At 41.1% G+C, this 15507-nt stretch overlaps 1 protein-coding gene across 3 annotated transcripts in view; it reads right to left on the minus strand.

Annotated features, from left to right (window-relative positions):
- The window catches only part of SAMD7 (sterile alpha motif domain containing 7), a 28231-nt gene extending 16209 nt beyond the window's left edge, over window positions 1-12022 (minus strand). Inside the window, exons 1-5 of one of the 3 annotated variants that reach the window (XM_045037288.1) lie at window positions 11777-12022; window positions 6355-6422; window positions 6287-6324; window positions 3682-3808; window positions 2301-2425 (exon numbers count right to left, since the gene is read on the minus strand). In XM_045037288.1, coding sequence (XP_044893223.1) covers window positions 2301-2425; window positions 3682-3808; window positions 6287-6324; window positions 6355-6419 — 355 coding nt within the window. In that variant the 5' untranslated portion in view covers window positions 6420-6422; window positions 11777-12022. Of the gene's footprint in view, window positions 1-2300; window positions 2426-3681; window positions 3809-5605; window positions 5789-6286; window positions 6423-11776 lie in introns of those variants that run through there. The other 2 variants (XM_019810451.2, XM_003991925.4) reach the window with 2 other exon arrangements.
- Window positions 12023-15507: the final 3485 nt, after the last annotated feature.

Consider the following 15507-nt stretch of genomic DNA (forward strand, 5'->3'; position numbering starts at 1 on the left):
CTCCTATTAATAACCCATCTTAAAATAAATAATGCTATATCTTTTTTAAGGGAGATTATTTGTCATTTGTAAAATTCAGAGATTGGATGAGGTGACCTCTAAAATCCTCCTAATGCTAACGCTTTATATTTTTTATAATTCAGTGGCTTCAAAATATTCTTCTCTAGAGAGCCAGCATGGGTGAAACTATCAACCCATGAGGTACTGACTGCAAAAGAATGCTGAGAAATTCCTCACGAGAAGTCCAGTTTAGAGGGCACAATTTTAATTACCTGGATATTAGGACCCTCTGAAATCTGGAATCCCCAAACCTATTCCAAGTTTCTTTCTCTTTCCTAAATAGATGACATCAAACTTAGTGCTAGTCCAGCTATAATAACCTACTTTCTTCCTGATACCCAATTTTTTGAAATAGATTTGTGTCTTGGTTTCTATTTTGCTAACTTAGTAGCTCAGTTTCTATAGAACTGAGGCCCTAGTTTTCCGTTGCTTACTCTCCTACACATCAGCCTTGAGGCAGGAGACCTGACCTCTGTGCCTGAGACAGGTGGTGAATTTGCTTGCTTGTATCCAAACATTGGCAGCTTCCAGATTCTTTATCACTAAGATGGGCTCTGAGTCAGCAATGCAACTATTTCACTGGTCTATTTAATGTGTTGCCTATAACCATGGGCTATAGATTTACTGGGTTCTTGATGCCAGATGGGGTTTTCATCCAGGATTAGCCTTTGGGACAACCTTTTTGGTCCTTGGAACACTCTAGTGGGTGTGTCCAGTTTCAGTCAGGCCCTGGCTTCTACGCCCTATCCCCTTGCACTGGATCCATGAACAACATGCTCAGATCCAGGCAGACTGGTGTCTTCACTGGCCCTGGCACCAATCATATTTTTTCTTGTGCCAGGCTTTTCACTCCTACTTGTTCTTATCTATTGAGAGTTGTTGGAATTGGAGAGCAGGGACAAACAGAAACTCATGAATACAGTTTTGGGGGATAAGATACATCAGTTTGCTCTTCTATATGATGAGGAATTTCTTTCTTCTTAATCTCTCTTGAGCCCCCACCAGTCATGTTTTCATTGATAGCCCTCTACTGAAACTGCTCTTATCAAGATCACCAATGAGCTCCACTCAGCTAAATCTAACCATATATTCTTAGTTTTCGTCTACTTCATCTATGAGAGGCATACTTGACCCAGATGCTCACTCTCTCCTTAAAACTTCGTCCCTTGCCTTCAAGACCACCAGGCTCTCCTGGGTCTCCTCCCATCACACTGTTTTCTCCTGTTTCTCCCTTGTTTGATCCTTCTCATCTTTTGGATCTTGTTGGTATGTCCTAGATATCATCTGTTTAACCTCTATCAACACTCACTCTAAAGATGATCTCATTTAGTCTCATCTATGCTGATGACTTCCAAAATTATATCTCCAAACTGTCTCCAGAAGTCCTCTCTTCACTTTAGCTGCCTTCCTGACATCTCCCACTGATTATCTGTTAGGTACCTCAAACGTAACAGGAGCAAAACAGAGCCCATAACATCTCTCCCACCCCAAGAACTCTGTTCCTCTCACACTATTCCTCAACAGTGAACAGGAACTCTACCTCTCCTATTGTTTAGACCAAAATTTTTGCTATCCTCCTTAAGACCTCTCTCTCACACAGCTTATATCTAAACTGTGAGAAAATCTGTTATTTCTACCTTCAAAATAATTACAGAATCCAACTACATGTTACTATGCAACTGTCACCACCCAGAGCCAACCCATCATAATCTTTTGGCTCTTCTGATAGCCCAGTAACTCCCATCAGTTTATCTTCAGAGCTTTGATCCTATCAAGTTTGTCTCAAATACAGGAGCCAGAGCGATCCTGGTAAAATGTAAGTCAGACCATGTCGCTCCTTTGTGCAAACTCCTCAAAAGCTTCCCCTCCTACTCAGGATAAAAGGCAAGCCCCCACTTTGACCTATCAGGCCAGAGATAAACAGCCCCAAGCCCCCTTAACTCTCAGATCTCATCTCCTCATGACCCCTTTAGTTCCTCACGTGTAAGATAAGACAGATAGAGATATTGCAACTTTTCATGTTATTCCTCAGTAAATTGGTGGTTGGAGGCGTTAAGCAACTTACACGTGGTCACTTAGTGGTGGAACCATGATTGAAACCTAGGTAGCAAGTGCAGAACTTACAAGCACACCTGCCACACAGCTTTGCCAAACTTAGCAATAAATGCGATGGCATGATGGCAGAACTTAATGCAGCCATCCAGGTCACATTGGTGCCACAGACCGTCTATTGCTCATACCTGAGTAGACATGATTGGATAGCACGTTCGGCATATTTGCATTTGGTAGAACAGAGGATCCAAATTGGGAAGGAACACAAAACTGTCTTGGGTCAGCAGGAGCTACAGTGGAAGACAATAAATCTCTAGGAAAAAAAGATATAAAATAGATAAAATGAGGATGGAACAGTACAAATTTTCCATTGCATAGGCAGTGAGATTTTCTAATTGCCAGATGAGATTCTATCATCTCTTCCAAAAATAAGATGCAAAAATCCTGCAGCCCCTTGGTTTCAGTAGAACTGTGGTGAGAAACATCTACTAAGGAAGGATTGACCCAGCTGACAGCACAACAGAAACATCAAGAAAAAAAAAAAAGTTTTAGAAATGTCGGAAAAAAATCTAATCAAATTAATACTGCTCTCTGATTTCCCATGACCAACATACTATTCTGACCACATTCTTTTCTCATGTCATGGACACACTTTGCCTTGGGTTTTGCCATCTGGGATCAGTGTTTGACTATGTGGTGGGCAGTTTGTTTATTTTGCCAAACTTCAGTGGTCTTGAGAAGTCAAAATTTATTGTTCACACTCCACAACAACAATAAATAATGGACATTACTTTCCTCTCAGAATGTCAAAATATTCTAAAGAGGGGAGAATAAGAAACTGCCAGGTGTACAACCTAAGTACTGATAATGTCACTTTTATTGAAAGAAAAAAATTGTTCTATCATGAGAAAACCAGGGTACTCAACTGTTATGGAGTGAGTTGTGCTCCTCCCAAATTCATAGGTTGAAGTCCAAACTCCCACTGTGACTATATTTGTAGATAGGGCCTTTCATGGGGTACGTAAGGATCAGGGCCATAACAGCAAAGCCTTGATCCGATAGGACAGGTGTCCTTAGAAGAAGAAGAGGAAGAGGAAGCAGGAGTGCATGCACAGAGAAAAATGCCAGGTGAGGGCACAGCAAGAAGGTGACCATCTGCAAGCCAAGGACAGAGGCCTCATCACAAATCAACTCTGCCGACACCGTGATCTATGGCTTTTCAGACTCCAGAACTAGGAGAAATAAAATTCTGTCGCTGAATCCATGCAGTCTGTGGTATTTTGTTAGGGCAGTCCTTGCAGATTACATCAATGTTTATACCTGTATGATGCCTGTCCCATAGTAAGTGTTTGTTAGCTATGTGTGGAGTGTGTCAAGCAGGCCCCAGATGGGAGGTGATGGGAAGTGTGTTGAAAGTGTGGCCAGCAGAGCATCTTGATATGCATTTGTGTGCCACAGTTCATGGAAGTGACACTAGACAAGAAAACAAAACTGGAGTCACCATCATTTGAAACGTTAATGGTCATCCATTTTCTCCTTCGAACAGAATAGTATATTGGAAAGAAATACCGATCCACCGTTGGAGGTTCAAATGATGAAGGAACCAGTGGCATCCTCTGCTGCCCTGGTGCCATCAGTAAAGGATTCATGGCCATCGTTGGATTTATCATCAATATCTCTCGCCACTGATGGAGTTCTAAAAAGAATCAGATAAATATATAAACAAAAAACTACACTTTTAGTGAACTATTTGAATTTTTCTTGAACTCAACAAACACCTTTTGTATTTCCCCAACATCTGGGGAGACCAGCTATACCAAACTTTCACTTACACAAAACCCCCTTCACTGTGAGCTCCCAGACCCAACTGCAGAACTCAGTGATTTTCAGCTTGTCCTTGGAATTCGTTGATGAGTTCACAGGAAATACCACACCATATTACAAGCAATAATAAAATTAAACCAGCCTTGCAAGATTCCAGAAATACCAACCTCCTTTCTTACAACTTACTTTGATTTTTATATTTCCAAGGGTACGAATGTGTCTATTTCCCATATGTTCAATCTTTAGAAAAATCTTCCTTTTTAATTGTTAAGATTAAAATAGAAAAGGGGAAAATCATAGTGGCTAAAAATACATCTAGTTAAAGTAGATATAGACTAGGACTGTGTTTAATTAGAACAAGTGAGCAAGTTGTATCCAAATATACATAAACACAGGATGCATAACTTTATCTGAAGAACCTAATGACCAGAAATAGGGACCGTTGTTAAAAGGATAACATTTTGGTTTACATCTTCCTGTTAATTATTCATGTCCTTTGAGTAATTTTAAATATTAAACAAATACTAGTCAAGCAGGTCATTGTCGCTTTTCCTTCATCCTCCATTGTCACTTCAAAAAATTCAAGATACCTACAAGTATGGTTTTTAAAATATTTTATTTTATTTATTTTGAGAGAGAGAACAAGAGTGTGCGTGCATGCATGCATTAGTGGGGGAGTGGTGGAGAGAGAGAGAGAGAGAGAGAGAGAGAGAGAGAGAGAGAATCCCTGAAGTGGGGGCTTCATTCTACAAACTGTGAGATCATTACCTGAGCCAAAATCAAGAGTCAGATGCTTAACTGCCTGAACCACCCAGGCACCCAGATACCTACAACTGTGTTTTTTAAAAAAGGAAACTAGGAGAGACCCCTGGGTGGCTCAGTCAGTTAAGTGTCTGACTTTAGTTCAGGTCATGATCTTATGGTTGGTGAGTTCAAGCCCCACATCAGGCTCCACATTGACAGTGCAGAGCCTGCTTGGGATTCTCTCTCTCTTCCTCTCTCTCTACCCCTCCTCTACTTGTGCACACTTTCTCTCAAAATAAAGAAATAAACTTGAAAAATTAGGAAATCGGGAAGAAAATGTTCTGCTTTTCAAAGTAGTGATCTTCATTTTTTCCTTTCTTGTATGTATATTTGATTTGATTGTTAAAACAGTTAATACACTCATATAGACCAAAAACTAAAAATATAATGGTATTTAAATAAACAATCCCTTTTTTAGCTTCTTTTTAAGACTGAAACCTAATGATCATAGTCCGTAGTTCACCTAACATTGGCTTTTGCCATTCATATATTTAAAACATTTCTTTATGTTGATTTCTTTTCACTGGGTTTCTGTGAGGTCAGTATAGTTTCCTCTCTGATAGTGACCTCAGAGAGTCTAGTGACTAGTCAGGATTAAAATAAAAATATTTGCCAGGTACCTGCCAGCCACGGTGAGAATGCCAACAAAGAACAAAGGTTGGGTATATGTCAGACATGGGCTTGCAATTCTGTCAAGAACACTGTCATGCCTTGAAATCTCAGGTCCTCCATGTGCAATCTGGTGCACAGCCCCCTTCCTCCCCTTAGTCCATTACACAACAGAACAATGTGGGACACAACTGGGTGTTATTGAACTTTCATTTGTGTCATAAAATGACTGTCTTTGGCAGAAGTTTGAACTTACCCACGAATGAGATAGAATCTTTAAAATTATAAAATATAATGTTTATCTTGCATTTTATGTGATGCTGGAGACGAATCAGGAGGAAGGAGGAGGAAAAAGAAGGAAGAAAGGGAGAGGTGCAGAATCCCTCCAGAGCAAGGATTGCCTAGATGTTGGACCACCCCTCTTCCTCACACACGTCACCTGAGGGAAATGCCATAAAAATTAGTCACCAAAAACAGATGAGGCTGTCTAATTCTGGCATTCCCCCTAAGAAGGCCTGCAGACAAGGACTTGAATGCAGGTAGTGGTCCCAAGGAGCTCACAAGGGGGAGTGGGGAAGTGAAATCAGGAAGGGAAAAGCTGATAAAGGGAGAGTTAATGTGTGGATTACTACTCTGGGCAACTGGGGATCAACGCTGCTAAGACATCTTGTGGAACACACCTCAGGATTTGTCCCAATGAAAGACAAAGAGACGGGTAAACAGCCCCTGGATTATGCCTGATCTAGATGCAAGGAACTCCTGCGGTGTGGGAGGGAGCCTTCAGACCAAGAAGCTGAGAGGGGCAGGTGCTTGAGATGGGGAAGGACTTCCCCATGGTTGAAGATGAACTTGGAAGGGGGCCACGGGGAGCTCCCATATATCTCCCTCTGCCCACTGGCAGCAACAGTGTGTGGGGCTGTTGAGGCAAGGTGATTACCTTCTAATGTCATTCCAGTAGAGAGCTGGCACAAATGCCTTTCTTCCGGAGAGAGCTGGCACAAATGCCTTTCTTCCGGAGTACCAGGTTCACCAGACAGAGGAATACATTTACGAGGTTCTGTAGGGTCCATTGTCTGCAACAACAAAGGAGGATTGTTTTTTTTACTGTTAGTCACGCATTTAGTGAAGTAAGCAGGGAACTCAAGGCTATCAGGTTAACAGAGATGAAGAAATGGAGCATCAAAGACAAGTCTGATCTAATTTATATCTGCTTAAAACTCTTCTTGGTAACATAACTGTTCTGGATCCTGTGGTTCTTGGGTGCGGTTTTTTTTTTTTCTTTTTGTAATGCCAAGGAGATTGAATGTGATCTATAAAATTTTGTTACACATCTGGTATAGTAGTTTATTATTTTTTAATCAATCCTCCAAGTTTGCACCTAAAATGTAAGCTTACTTCCGAGGTCTAGAGAAGTATCTCTATGTATGCCATGAAGGTCCCCAGGAAGGATGAGTCAGTGACATCTGCCACATCTCAGTGTTACGGTTTTGGGCTCCACTTGGCTTCCCTAGTTTCCTTTCATCCTTATCTTGTAAGCGAGTGCTTTTTAACTTACCACCATCATATCTATTGGTGCCCAAATTTTCTTCTAAAAGTCTAATCGCCTGGTGCTATACCCTGGATTTTTATGCCTCCTCCCATTCATATGTTGAATACCCAATATGACGGTATTAGGAGGTAAATATTTGGGGAAGTGGTTACATCACGAGGGGGTCTACCCCCTCACGAATGGGATTAGTGTCCTTAGAAAAGAGACACTAGAGAGGGGTGCCTAGTTTCGGCTCAGGTCATGAACTCATGGTTCGTGGGTTTGAGCCCCATGTTGGGCTCTGTGCTGACGGTGCGGAGCCCACGTGGGATTCTCTGTCTCTCTCCCTCTCTCTCTGCCCCTCCCCTTCTCTCTTTCTCAAAATACATAAAGTTTAGAAAGAAAAAAAAAGAAAAAAAGACAGACAGAAAGAAAAGAGTTACCAGCGAGCTCCCTCACCCCTTCTGACATGTGAGGGCACAGCAAGAAAGTGGTCATTTGTGAACCAGGAAGCAGGTCCTCACTGGACCGTATCTGGTTCGCAGACTGCATCTGCCGAATCTGCTGGCGCCTTCACCTTGGACTCTCTGCCTCCAGAATTGCAAGAAATAGATTTCTGCATTTATAGGCCACCCAGACTACAGTATTCTGTTATAGCAACCTGAATGGACCAAGATCCCCTTTTCGTGTTCTGTTGTTATATTTTGAATGTGCCAAATTTTTATGCAGTCTATTTTTTAATAGACTTTATTTTTAGAGCAGTTTTAGGTTCACAGCAAAACTGAGTAGATAGTACAAAGAGCTCCCATATATCTCCCTCTGCCCCACACGCATAGCCTTCCTCACTATCGATGTCTGGCACCAGAGCGGTACATTTGTGAATGTGGCACATCAGTAAACCTATACCTGCACGTCACTATCATCCAAAGTGCACAGTTTACCTGTGTGCCTACTTTTAGCGTGGTACCTTCTATGGGTTTTGAGAAACGTAGAATGCCATGCATCTACCGCTACAGTCACACAGAACGGTTTCCCGGCTCTAAATCAAATTATATTTCAAAGCAAATACTATCAGGAGACTTCCAAGGAAACGTTCTGGGGTTGGCCAGATCGTTCCCTTCATCAGCAAGGTAGATGCTTGGGCTCCAAATCTAAGTGTCTATAATCTCACCATTTGGGGACTCATAGGATCAACCCATGAGTCTTTAAATATCAACTTTCACATTTTCAGGGTATCCTCTTATTTTAGAAACATCTAGACAAATGAAGTGAACCAAGGTCACTTTGGCACGGCAGATGAAATGCTCTTGAGTCAAAATGCAGACGGGGATATCCATTTTAAACGCAGTGAGTCTGGTAATCCCAAGTCCGGAGTGTAACGGTGCTTAGGTTTGCATTCAGTGTGGATTTCTCTGACCCAGAGCTCTAATCCTGGATGCCCAGCACTTTAGGAGGATGAGGATTCCTTAATCTCTATCTTCAGACTCTTACCCTCAACAAACCCCTCCAGGCAGCACACAGACGATTTAGGTAGTGCTAATTCTGTCTCAACTGATTAGGGCAGTAGTAGTAAGACATGAAGTTCATGAACTAAAGCCCTTGCCAAATCAGCAGATTTCACTGAATGCTTGCCTGGTGCATAGTAGCCAGGTGTCAGTTTGATTCCATTTCAGTCTCTCATTGGCTATACTGTGACCATTTATTAAAGTCGGTACAATCTGAGTTTGGCCAAGCCTGAATTTGAGCAATTACATATGGAATATTCGTTGTGTTGCATGTATGATGCATGACCTCCGGGATTGTACTCATTGAAATAAATTAGTTTTTAAATAACTTCTGTATTTGTAAGTTTTTACAAATACAGTTTTTACATTCTAAGAGTAGATCAGTAGAATTAAATGTTTCTACAATCTTGAGAAAAAAAATATAAATTCTTAAATGAAAACTAGTGGGAGATATTTACAGAGATCTTTTATTTAAGGTATAAAACAATCCTTAGTAGCTTCACACATTCGCTATTCTAGGTGTCCTATATTAATCTGGGTTCTGAAAAGCATGTTAGTGCTAAAGCATAATTCACACTTCCTTAAGTACATTTTCAGTTTAGAAAAATAATAAATAGGAAATTTTTTTTTAAAAAAATAGGAAGGCTGGGGTGCCTGACCATTAAAAAAAAATAGTTAAGTGGCCACCTCCGGCTTAGGTCGTGATCTCCCAGTTGGTGAGTTTGAGCCCCACATCCGGCTGTCTGCTCTCAGCACAGGGCCTGCTCTGGATTCTCTGTGCCCTTCTCTCTCGCTACCCCTCCCCCACTTGCATTCTTTCTCTCTCTCTCTCTCTCTCTCTCTCAAAAATAAATAAAAGCATTAAAAAAAGTAGGAAGACCAATAAATTGTCCAAAAGTATTTCATTATCAATACCCTTAGCAGAAAAATTCACGGTGAGAAGAGAGATCATGCTAATTTCACAGTCATAGTTAGAAGTGTGAAAAGTTTATTTTTATATCCAATAATAAAAAGCTTAGAAAATAATTACATAAAACAGTGTGTGAAATGTAAATAATTGTACTGATATTCCAAATACATAGTTTCCTGAGATTACAAGGTGATTCTAAAATTATCCAAGCCCTATTTCAAGTGGAAGAAATAGTTACACTTAAAGCATCTTTATCCCAAATGTGCATCATGGCCATTTATAACAGAAAGAAAGACAAAAGACATTGCTCCTTAAAATCTGAGTGGCTGCTTATGTGGGTCCTGAGAAACTTAACAGAAACCCATGGGGGAGGGGAAGAAAAAAAAAAAGAGGTTAGAGTGGGAGAGAGCCAAAGCATAAGAGACTCTTAAAAACTGAGAACAAACTGAGGGTTGATGGGGGGTGGGAGGGAGGGAGGGTGGGTGATGGGTATTGAGGAGGGCACCTTTTGGGATGAGCACTGGGTGTTGTATAGAAACCAATTTGACAATAAATTTCATATATTGAAAAAAAAAATCTGAGTGGCTGATGTCTCCATCAGCCCCACCCCACCTCTTCCTCAAGGATTTCATCCTCATGGGTGGTCAGGCACTGACTTTTTGCTCTTGCGGGTTCCCAGTCTGGTCGACAGCCCACCTCCTGTAGCTGTTCCTTCCTCTCTGCTCTACATTGACTCCGAATGCCATCCATTTCCCTCAGTATCCACAAAAAAGCACTCACACAAGGCAAACGTGTTGTGTAGCCAACTTGACTGAGAATTGGCCAATCAGATTGGGGGGGAGGGGGCAGTGTCAAAAACAATTTCAAATTGAACATTAAAGTTCTCCATTGTGAAACATCCCCTTGGGGGAATTTTGACATTTCAAGCCCAGGCTTCTTGTTCTTTTCCTTGACCTTCTCTCAGTTGGTCCCCCAATAATTGCAAAACATTCCTCCCACCTAGTTTTGCAGAGGGCCTCTGCACCCTCTTCCTGACTCTGCTCTGAGCCTCTCCTCAAGAGGACTTTGACTCTGGGTCTCTGCATATTCCCGCCCCTCCCCAGCCTTGTCGAGGATAGGGAAGGAACTCAGAGGCTTCTTTTCTACTGGCTTGAGTTGTGTCACTAACAGCCCACTTTGGAGGTCAGCTAGACTTAATTTTTGTTTTAAATAACAATAAGCATACACAAGCACAATATAAATGAAATGAGGTATCACTGTAGTAGTAAGCATCACTGTCCACAAAGGCAGTTAGTACCGAAGCACTTGGCAGTGGCCCTGAAATATATTTCACTTTTCCTAAAGGCATATACTTTATTAAAGCAGTGTTCTAAATGCATTGCGTCACAATGCGAACCCTGGAAAGTGTTGGTGAAGGCATATGGTGTGTGCATGCTTCCCTCACCTCTCACTTCTTTTCATTCTGGAAGCTCGTTGTCATTAGAGCCACCTATGCTTCCTTGAGATGTAAAATTCTAGACACATTTGCAAATACTGTAATGAAAAAGACTAAACCTTTTCATCATTAAGCAAGTAGAGATTATGTAATATCTTCACTACTTGAATTCAACATAACTTATGCACTGCTATAATTTGAATAAATTACGTTCACTTTCTCCAAAAGATCGTGAAGCAAACCCATTGTATATAAATTTGTACGTAGGTCAAAGTGACATCTAGTAGTACCCGTATAACTGAACTGAATTTTAGATATGTTAGTGAGATTGTTAGAAAGAATGAGTTAAGAAATAGTTAACAGAGGGTTTTTTTCATGATTATCATTGACTGCTCCTCAATGTTTTTTTCTCAGAGTTTCTACTCTGACATTTCATAGCCCGCACATCGTAATTCTTTTTGGAATATAGTTATCTGCAGTAACAAAAGGCCATTAGAAGAATAACGCATAGTAAATGTATAGCAGCAACACACAGAGGCAGGTACTTAATCTATTTGAAGATGAGAAAACACTTGATAAATTTATATACAACTTTGAGCTGACTTTATTTTAAATAAATTTCCTTCTACTTTTACTTAAAATAAAATTAAGGTGTGACAGATAGTATTTATTTATTTGACATGAGCAGTGTATCATTAGTAACTCTTCAGTAGTTTCAGCCAAATAAGAATTTATTAGCTAACATGTTGTTAGCAATAAGGGAGCCAACCAAATTTGTAGATAAATCTAAGCCTTTCTTTATAAAAATTCATTTTTCCAAAGTCTAATGTGTTTTATTTTTATAATGTACCCAGCGATTTTGGCAGGAATGCTGTTGATGGTATTTATTCAAGACGATTTCCTTACTTCTCCATTGTGCACTCGATCCATGTAGACACGCATTCCTTTTAAGATAAAAGTGTCCATTTATTTTATATGTGCAAACATTTTATTAAAAGTAACTAGTCTGAGTTTGGACTCATTAAGTAAGGGTAGATATATATACTTACATCCTCTCTGAAGTCTTCCTGGTTTTGACATTGTTTGTGGAAGAACCATCCAAAGATTTTCTTTCAATTGTGGAAGCTCCTCTGGCTGCAGATTTAAAAGCACGTCTGACGACTGTTTCAGAAACCGTCTTAATTAATTCACCTTGCCTTAAATACGAATTCAACTAAGTTGATTAGTCCTGTTTCATGGCAGAAACGTTGCCCTCTGATATCCTCTACAGATAGGCGAAAAGACGCTAAGCCCTAGGAAAGTGCACTGCAGTGTATATAAACCTGTCTCAGAGTTTAGCCTTTAGTTTAATCCTTCCTTAGCCTCTAAGATGCTTTGTGGGCATTCACTTAATGCCGCTCTTCAAGTTGACACAAAAGGAAAATACTAGGAGAATGATAAGCTTTCTTTGATGGGAATATGACCTATTTCATATTTCCAACAGGTTTTGAGTGGGAAGATTCCTTTGAAAGTAGGGGAAAAAAACTAAGTTATTTTTCACAGAGCTGCAAAATTAAACAAAAGATGGCAGTCTGTTTAAGGAAGAAGCTTCTAGAATTGACAGGGGGAAAGCCCTTCATGGTCTGTGTGAGAACTGCGAATTATATAAAAGAGAAAACATGGAATTCTGAAGATGTGATGTTTTATTTACTAGTGAAGCATTTGTAGCCTTGAAAAAGAACCTCAATCATTTGTATTCCTAGTAATTTGCTAATGGAAAGTACAAAATAAGAACTCAATACAAAAAAACTAAAGTTGTGTTACAAGTAATTCTTTAGGCTTCTCGTTTGAAGATAACTTTCTTCTTTGTCGACACACATTTTTATTGTTAGCTATTGAGGTCATTAAAAAAATACCATATGGGATGTACTGATTTCACTCTGGGGTTATTTTTCATGAAACAGTGGTTGGCAGCAGGGATTTAATGGCTAACAGGCCCAGTCAAGTCCCAGGCCCGCTGTGTGTGACCTCTACAACCTGGCCAAGTTATTGAACTTCTCTGAGCCTCGGTTACCTCTTCTCAGGGTCTCATAGAGTTTTTCTGAGACATGAAGGCAACGTGTAGACAAAGTATTTGGATAGTTTCCACCAATTGCTAATTATTGTGTTAGATAATTACATCATATGGAGTCCTCTGTTGAAAAGCTATGGGCAAAATTTTTCTCAGCCTGCAGCGCTAGGAATAATTGGACTTTTCCCTGAGAAATCCAGTCAAAACAAAATCTCAGGAATCACATAACTAGTGAATTTCTTTGCACTGGCTAGTAGGAAGCTCAGGGCCAAATTTGTGGCCTGCCTTTAGGCATGCATTTTAAAACTACAAATATTCTATGGTTTCATCTCAGTTTTCCTAATGCTATTTTCCTTTTGCCTTGATTTCTTTACTAAACTGTCTGTCTCTCTGTATTGTATGTGTATATTGAAGTCTCTGCCAATAAGTAATAAATGCATATAGATTTTCATCACTCTGATAGGCCTCAAATTAGAAGAGCCTGGGTCTGAAAGGCTTGCCGAAATATCGCTAAACACTGCTTTGCTACAAGCAACATCCTAAAGGAGAATTCAGTTCCTGGCCAGCCCATAAACATCCATCTGACAGGGTAACAGCAGTATGTGTTCCAATATAGAGCTACCGTTTATAGTCCTGTTCTCTGGAAATATGATCAGAGTCCCAGGAGGGTTCACGAATGACCCGGTTTCCCCTGGATGCATGCCTGTACCGCACTAGCAGCTGTTACTCCATTTACTCCTAACACCAGCTCCTGCTATGTTAAGGAAGGAAGAAAGATGAGGAGGTCTGACAGGTGGAATGTGGAGAGGAGGAGAAACAGTGGCTTCTGGAGAGTCGGGGGCCTGATGGGAAGGGGGAGAGAACAGGTAGCAACTTCTGGTATCGTCAGCCACACCAGGAGCAGGTTCTCTGAAAGCAAAGGAGAGGGAAAAGGAGTACTGGCAGGGCCCCAGCTATTTGAGGAACGGCTGGAAGAAGTTCCACAGGCAGAGAGGAACAGGTGAGGGTAAGACCAGCAATGTTCTTGGAAGTTATTTGTGAAGCGTTCACAAGTATTGTAAATTTGCATGCCCAGGGTGAAGAAAAGCCTCGTTGTTTCCTTGCAGTTGGTCTAGTCTCTTTCAAAAGTCCTGTTCTCTCAATAAGAGGTGAGACACTGTGTTTAGTCCAATCTGGTAAATTCAAAGCTACCCAACAATGTAAAGAGACAGTGTTTCTTGGGGGAATTTAGTCCCTTCCAAGACTAAATTGTCTCCTTTGGATCTTTTCTCCATCTCCCTTTCTTCCTTGAGATGGCGCATGAACTGGGTGTGGGCAGTGTCCTAGTGGGGGAAGGGATCCCACAGAGTGTCAATGGACCAGGTCCTGCCCTCTGCCTCTCCAGCTGGCTTCCCATGCAGACATCCTAGGGCTCGCCAGGAGGCCCTACCTGCTGACTCAGCATCTGACACAGCAGAGCCTCTGAGGTTTGGCAGTTCATCCTCTGGCTTAGGTGGTCCTCCCTGTAAGCCCTTGCTTGACCACAGAGTTATCTTTGCCCTGGGATTGGTGACCCACTCCAGCAAGCTTCCCAGAGTCTCTGCTACTTCTATATCAACTGAGGGGAGGCAGGCACTTCTAGGTCCTGCCTTGCACACCACTCAGGGTGACTCAGGAAAGCTAACTCAGGTCCCTGGAATCAAAGTGTAGGCGACCTTCTTCCTTACTTGTTGGGACTTCCCTCAGGTGCAACTGTGCTTGGGGTCCCCAGTGCTCCCTCTTGATATGCTAACCAATGGGGATGATCTGGAATTAGGCTATCCATTCTCTCTCCACAAACTCTAGTTTTAAGGACAAACGTCTCAACAAAGCAGGGGGAAAAAGGCAATGTGGAACTCAAAACCAGTCTCCCCAGGCTCTGATGAAGGGAGGTCTCCCCCTCCACAAACCTCATGGCTCTGCCTCTAAGCTACCTTAAGAAGTGGCTGCTGCCTTTATATCATCACATCTTTGTATTATCGCCATCTATTTTTTTTTAAATGATGTTAGCTTTCAAACTTTGTTGATTACTAAAGTTCTTACTGACTGACCATCAGTGACTTCTCTCTAAATGCGGAAAGGATACACTGAAATATAAAGATTGCTTTAGAACTATTTTATATCATTTGTTTTGATACTGATGCACTTCTGATCCACCATGCACTTGAAATTGTTTTCTTCTATAGCGATGACAGCTCTTTTTCTGGAAGATAAGGAAGGTATATGTAATAGTATATGTGAGCACAGAAGTGGAATGTATAGAATTTATTCTAAAGACATATTTTCCATGCAAACCAAAGACTTCCAGAGAAAGAATAGGAAATATTCTCTCTTCATCTGTCCTTCCCTTTCCTTGCCCAGAATGTAGATGGTGATTATTGCATGGTCTAAGGAAACTGTGAAAAATTGAGATCTCTAGCTTGATGAGATTGTGATTCATTAATTGAAACTACGGTCGCACTGGGACGCATGGGTAGCTCAGTCGGTTGATCATCCAACTCTTGATCTCCACTTAGGTCATGGTCTCACGGTCCACGAGTTCTAGCCCTGTGTTGGGCTCAGTGCTGTCAGCATGGAGCCTGCTTGGGATTTTGTTTCTCCCTCTGTAACTGCCCTTCCCCTGCTCATGTGTTCTGTCTCTCTTTCTCTCTCTCTCTCACACAAAATAAATAAACTTAAAAAAATATGGTAGCATTAAATAAATTCTTCTGA

The sequence above is a fragment of the Felis catus genome, chromosome C2, assembly GCF_018350175.1.
Source record: "Felis catus isolate Fca126 chromosome C2, F.catus_Fca126_mat1.0, whole genome shotgun sequence".
In the NCBI taxonomy this organism is placed as follows: domain Eukaryota; kingdom Metazoa; phylum Chordata; class Mammalia; order Carnivora; family Felidae; genus Felis; species Felis catus.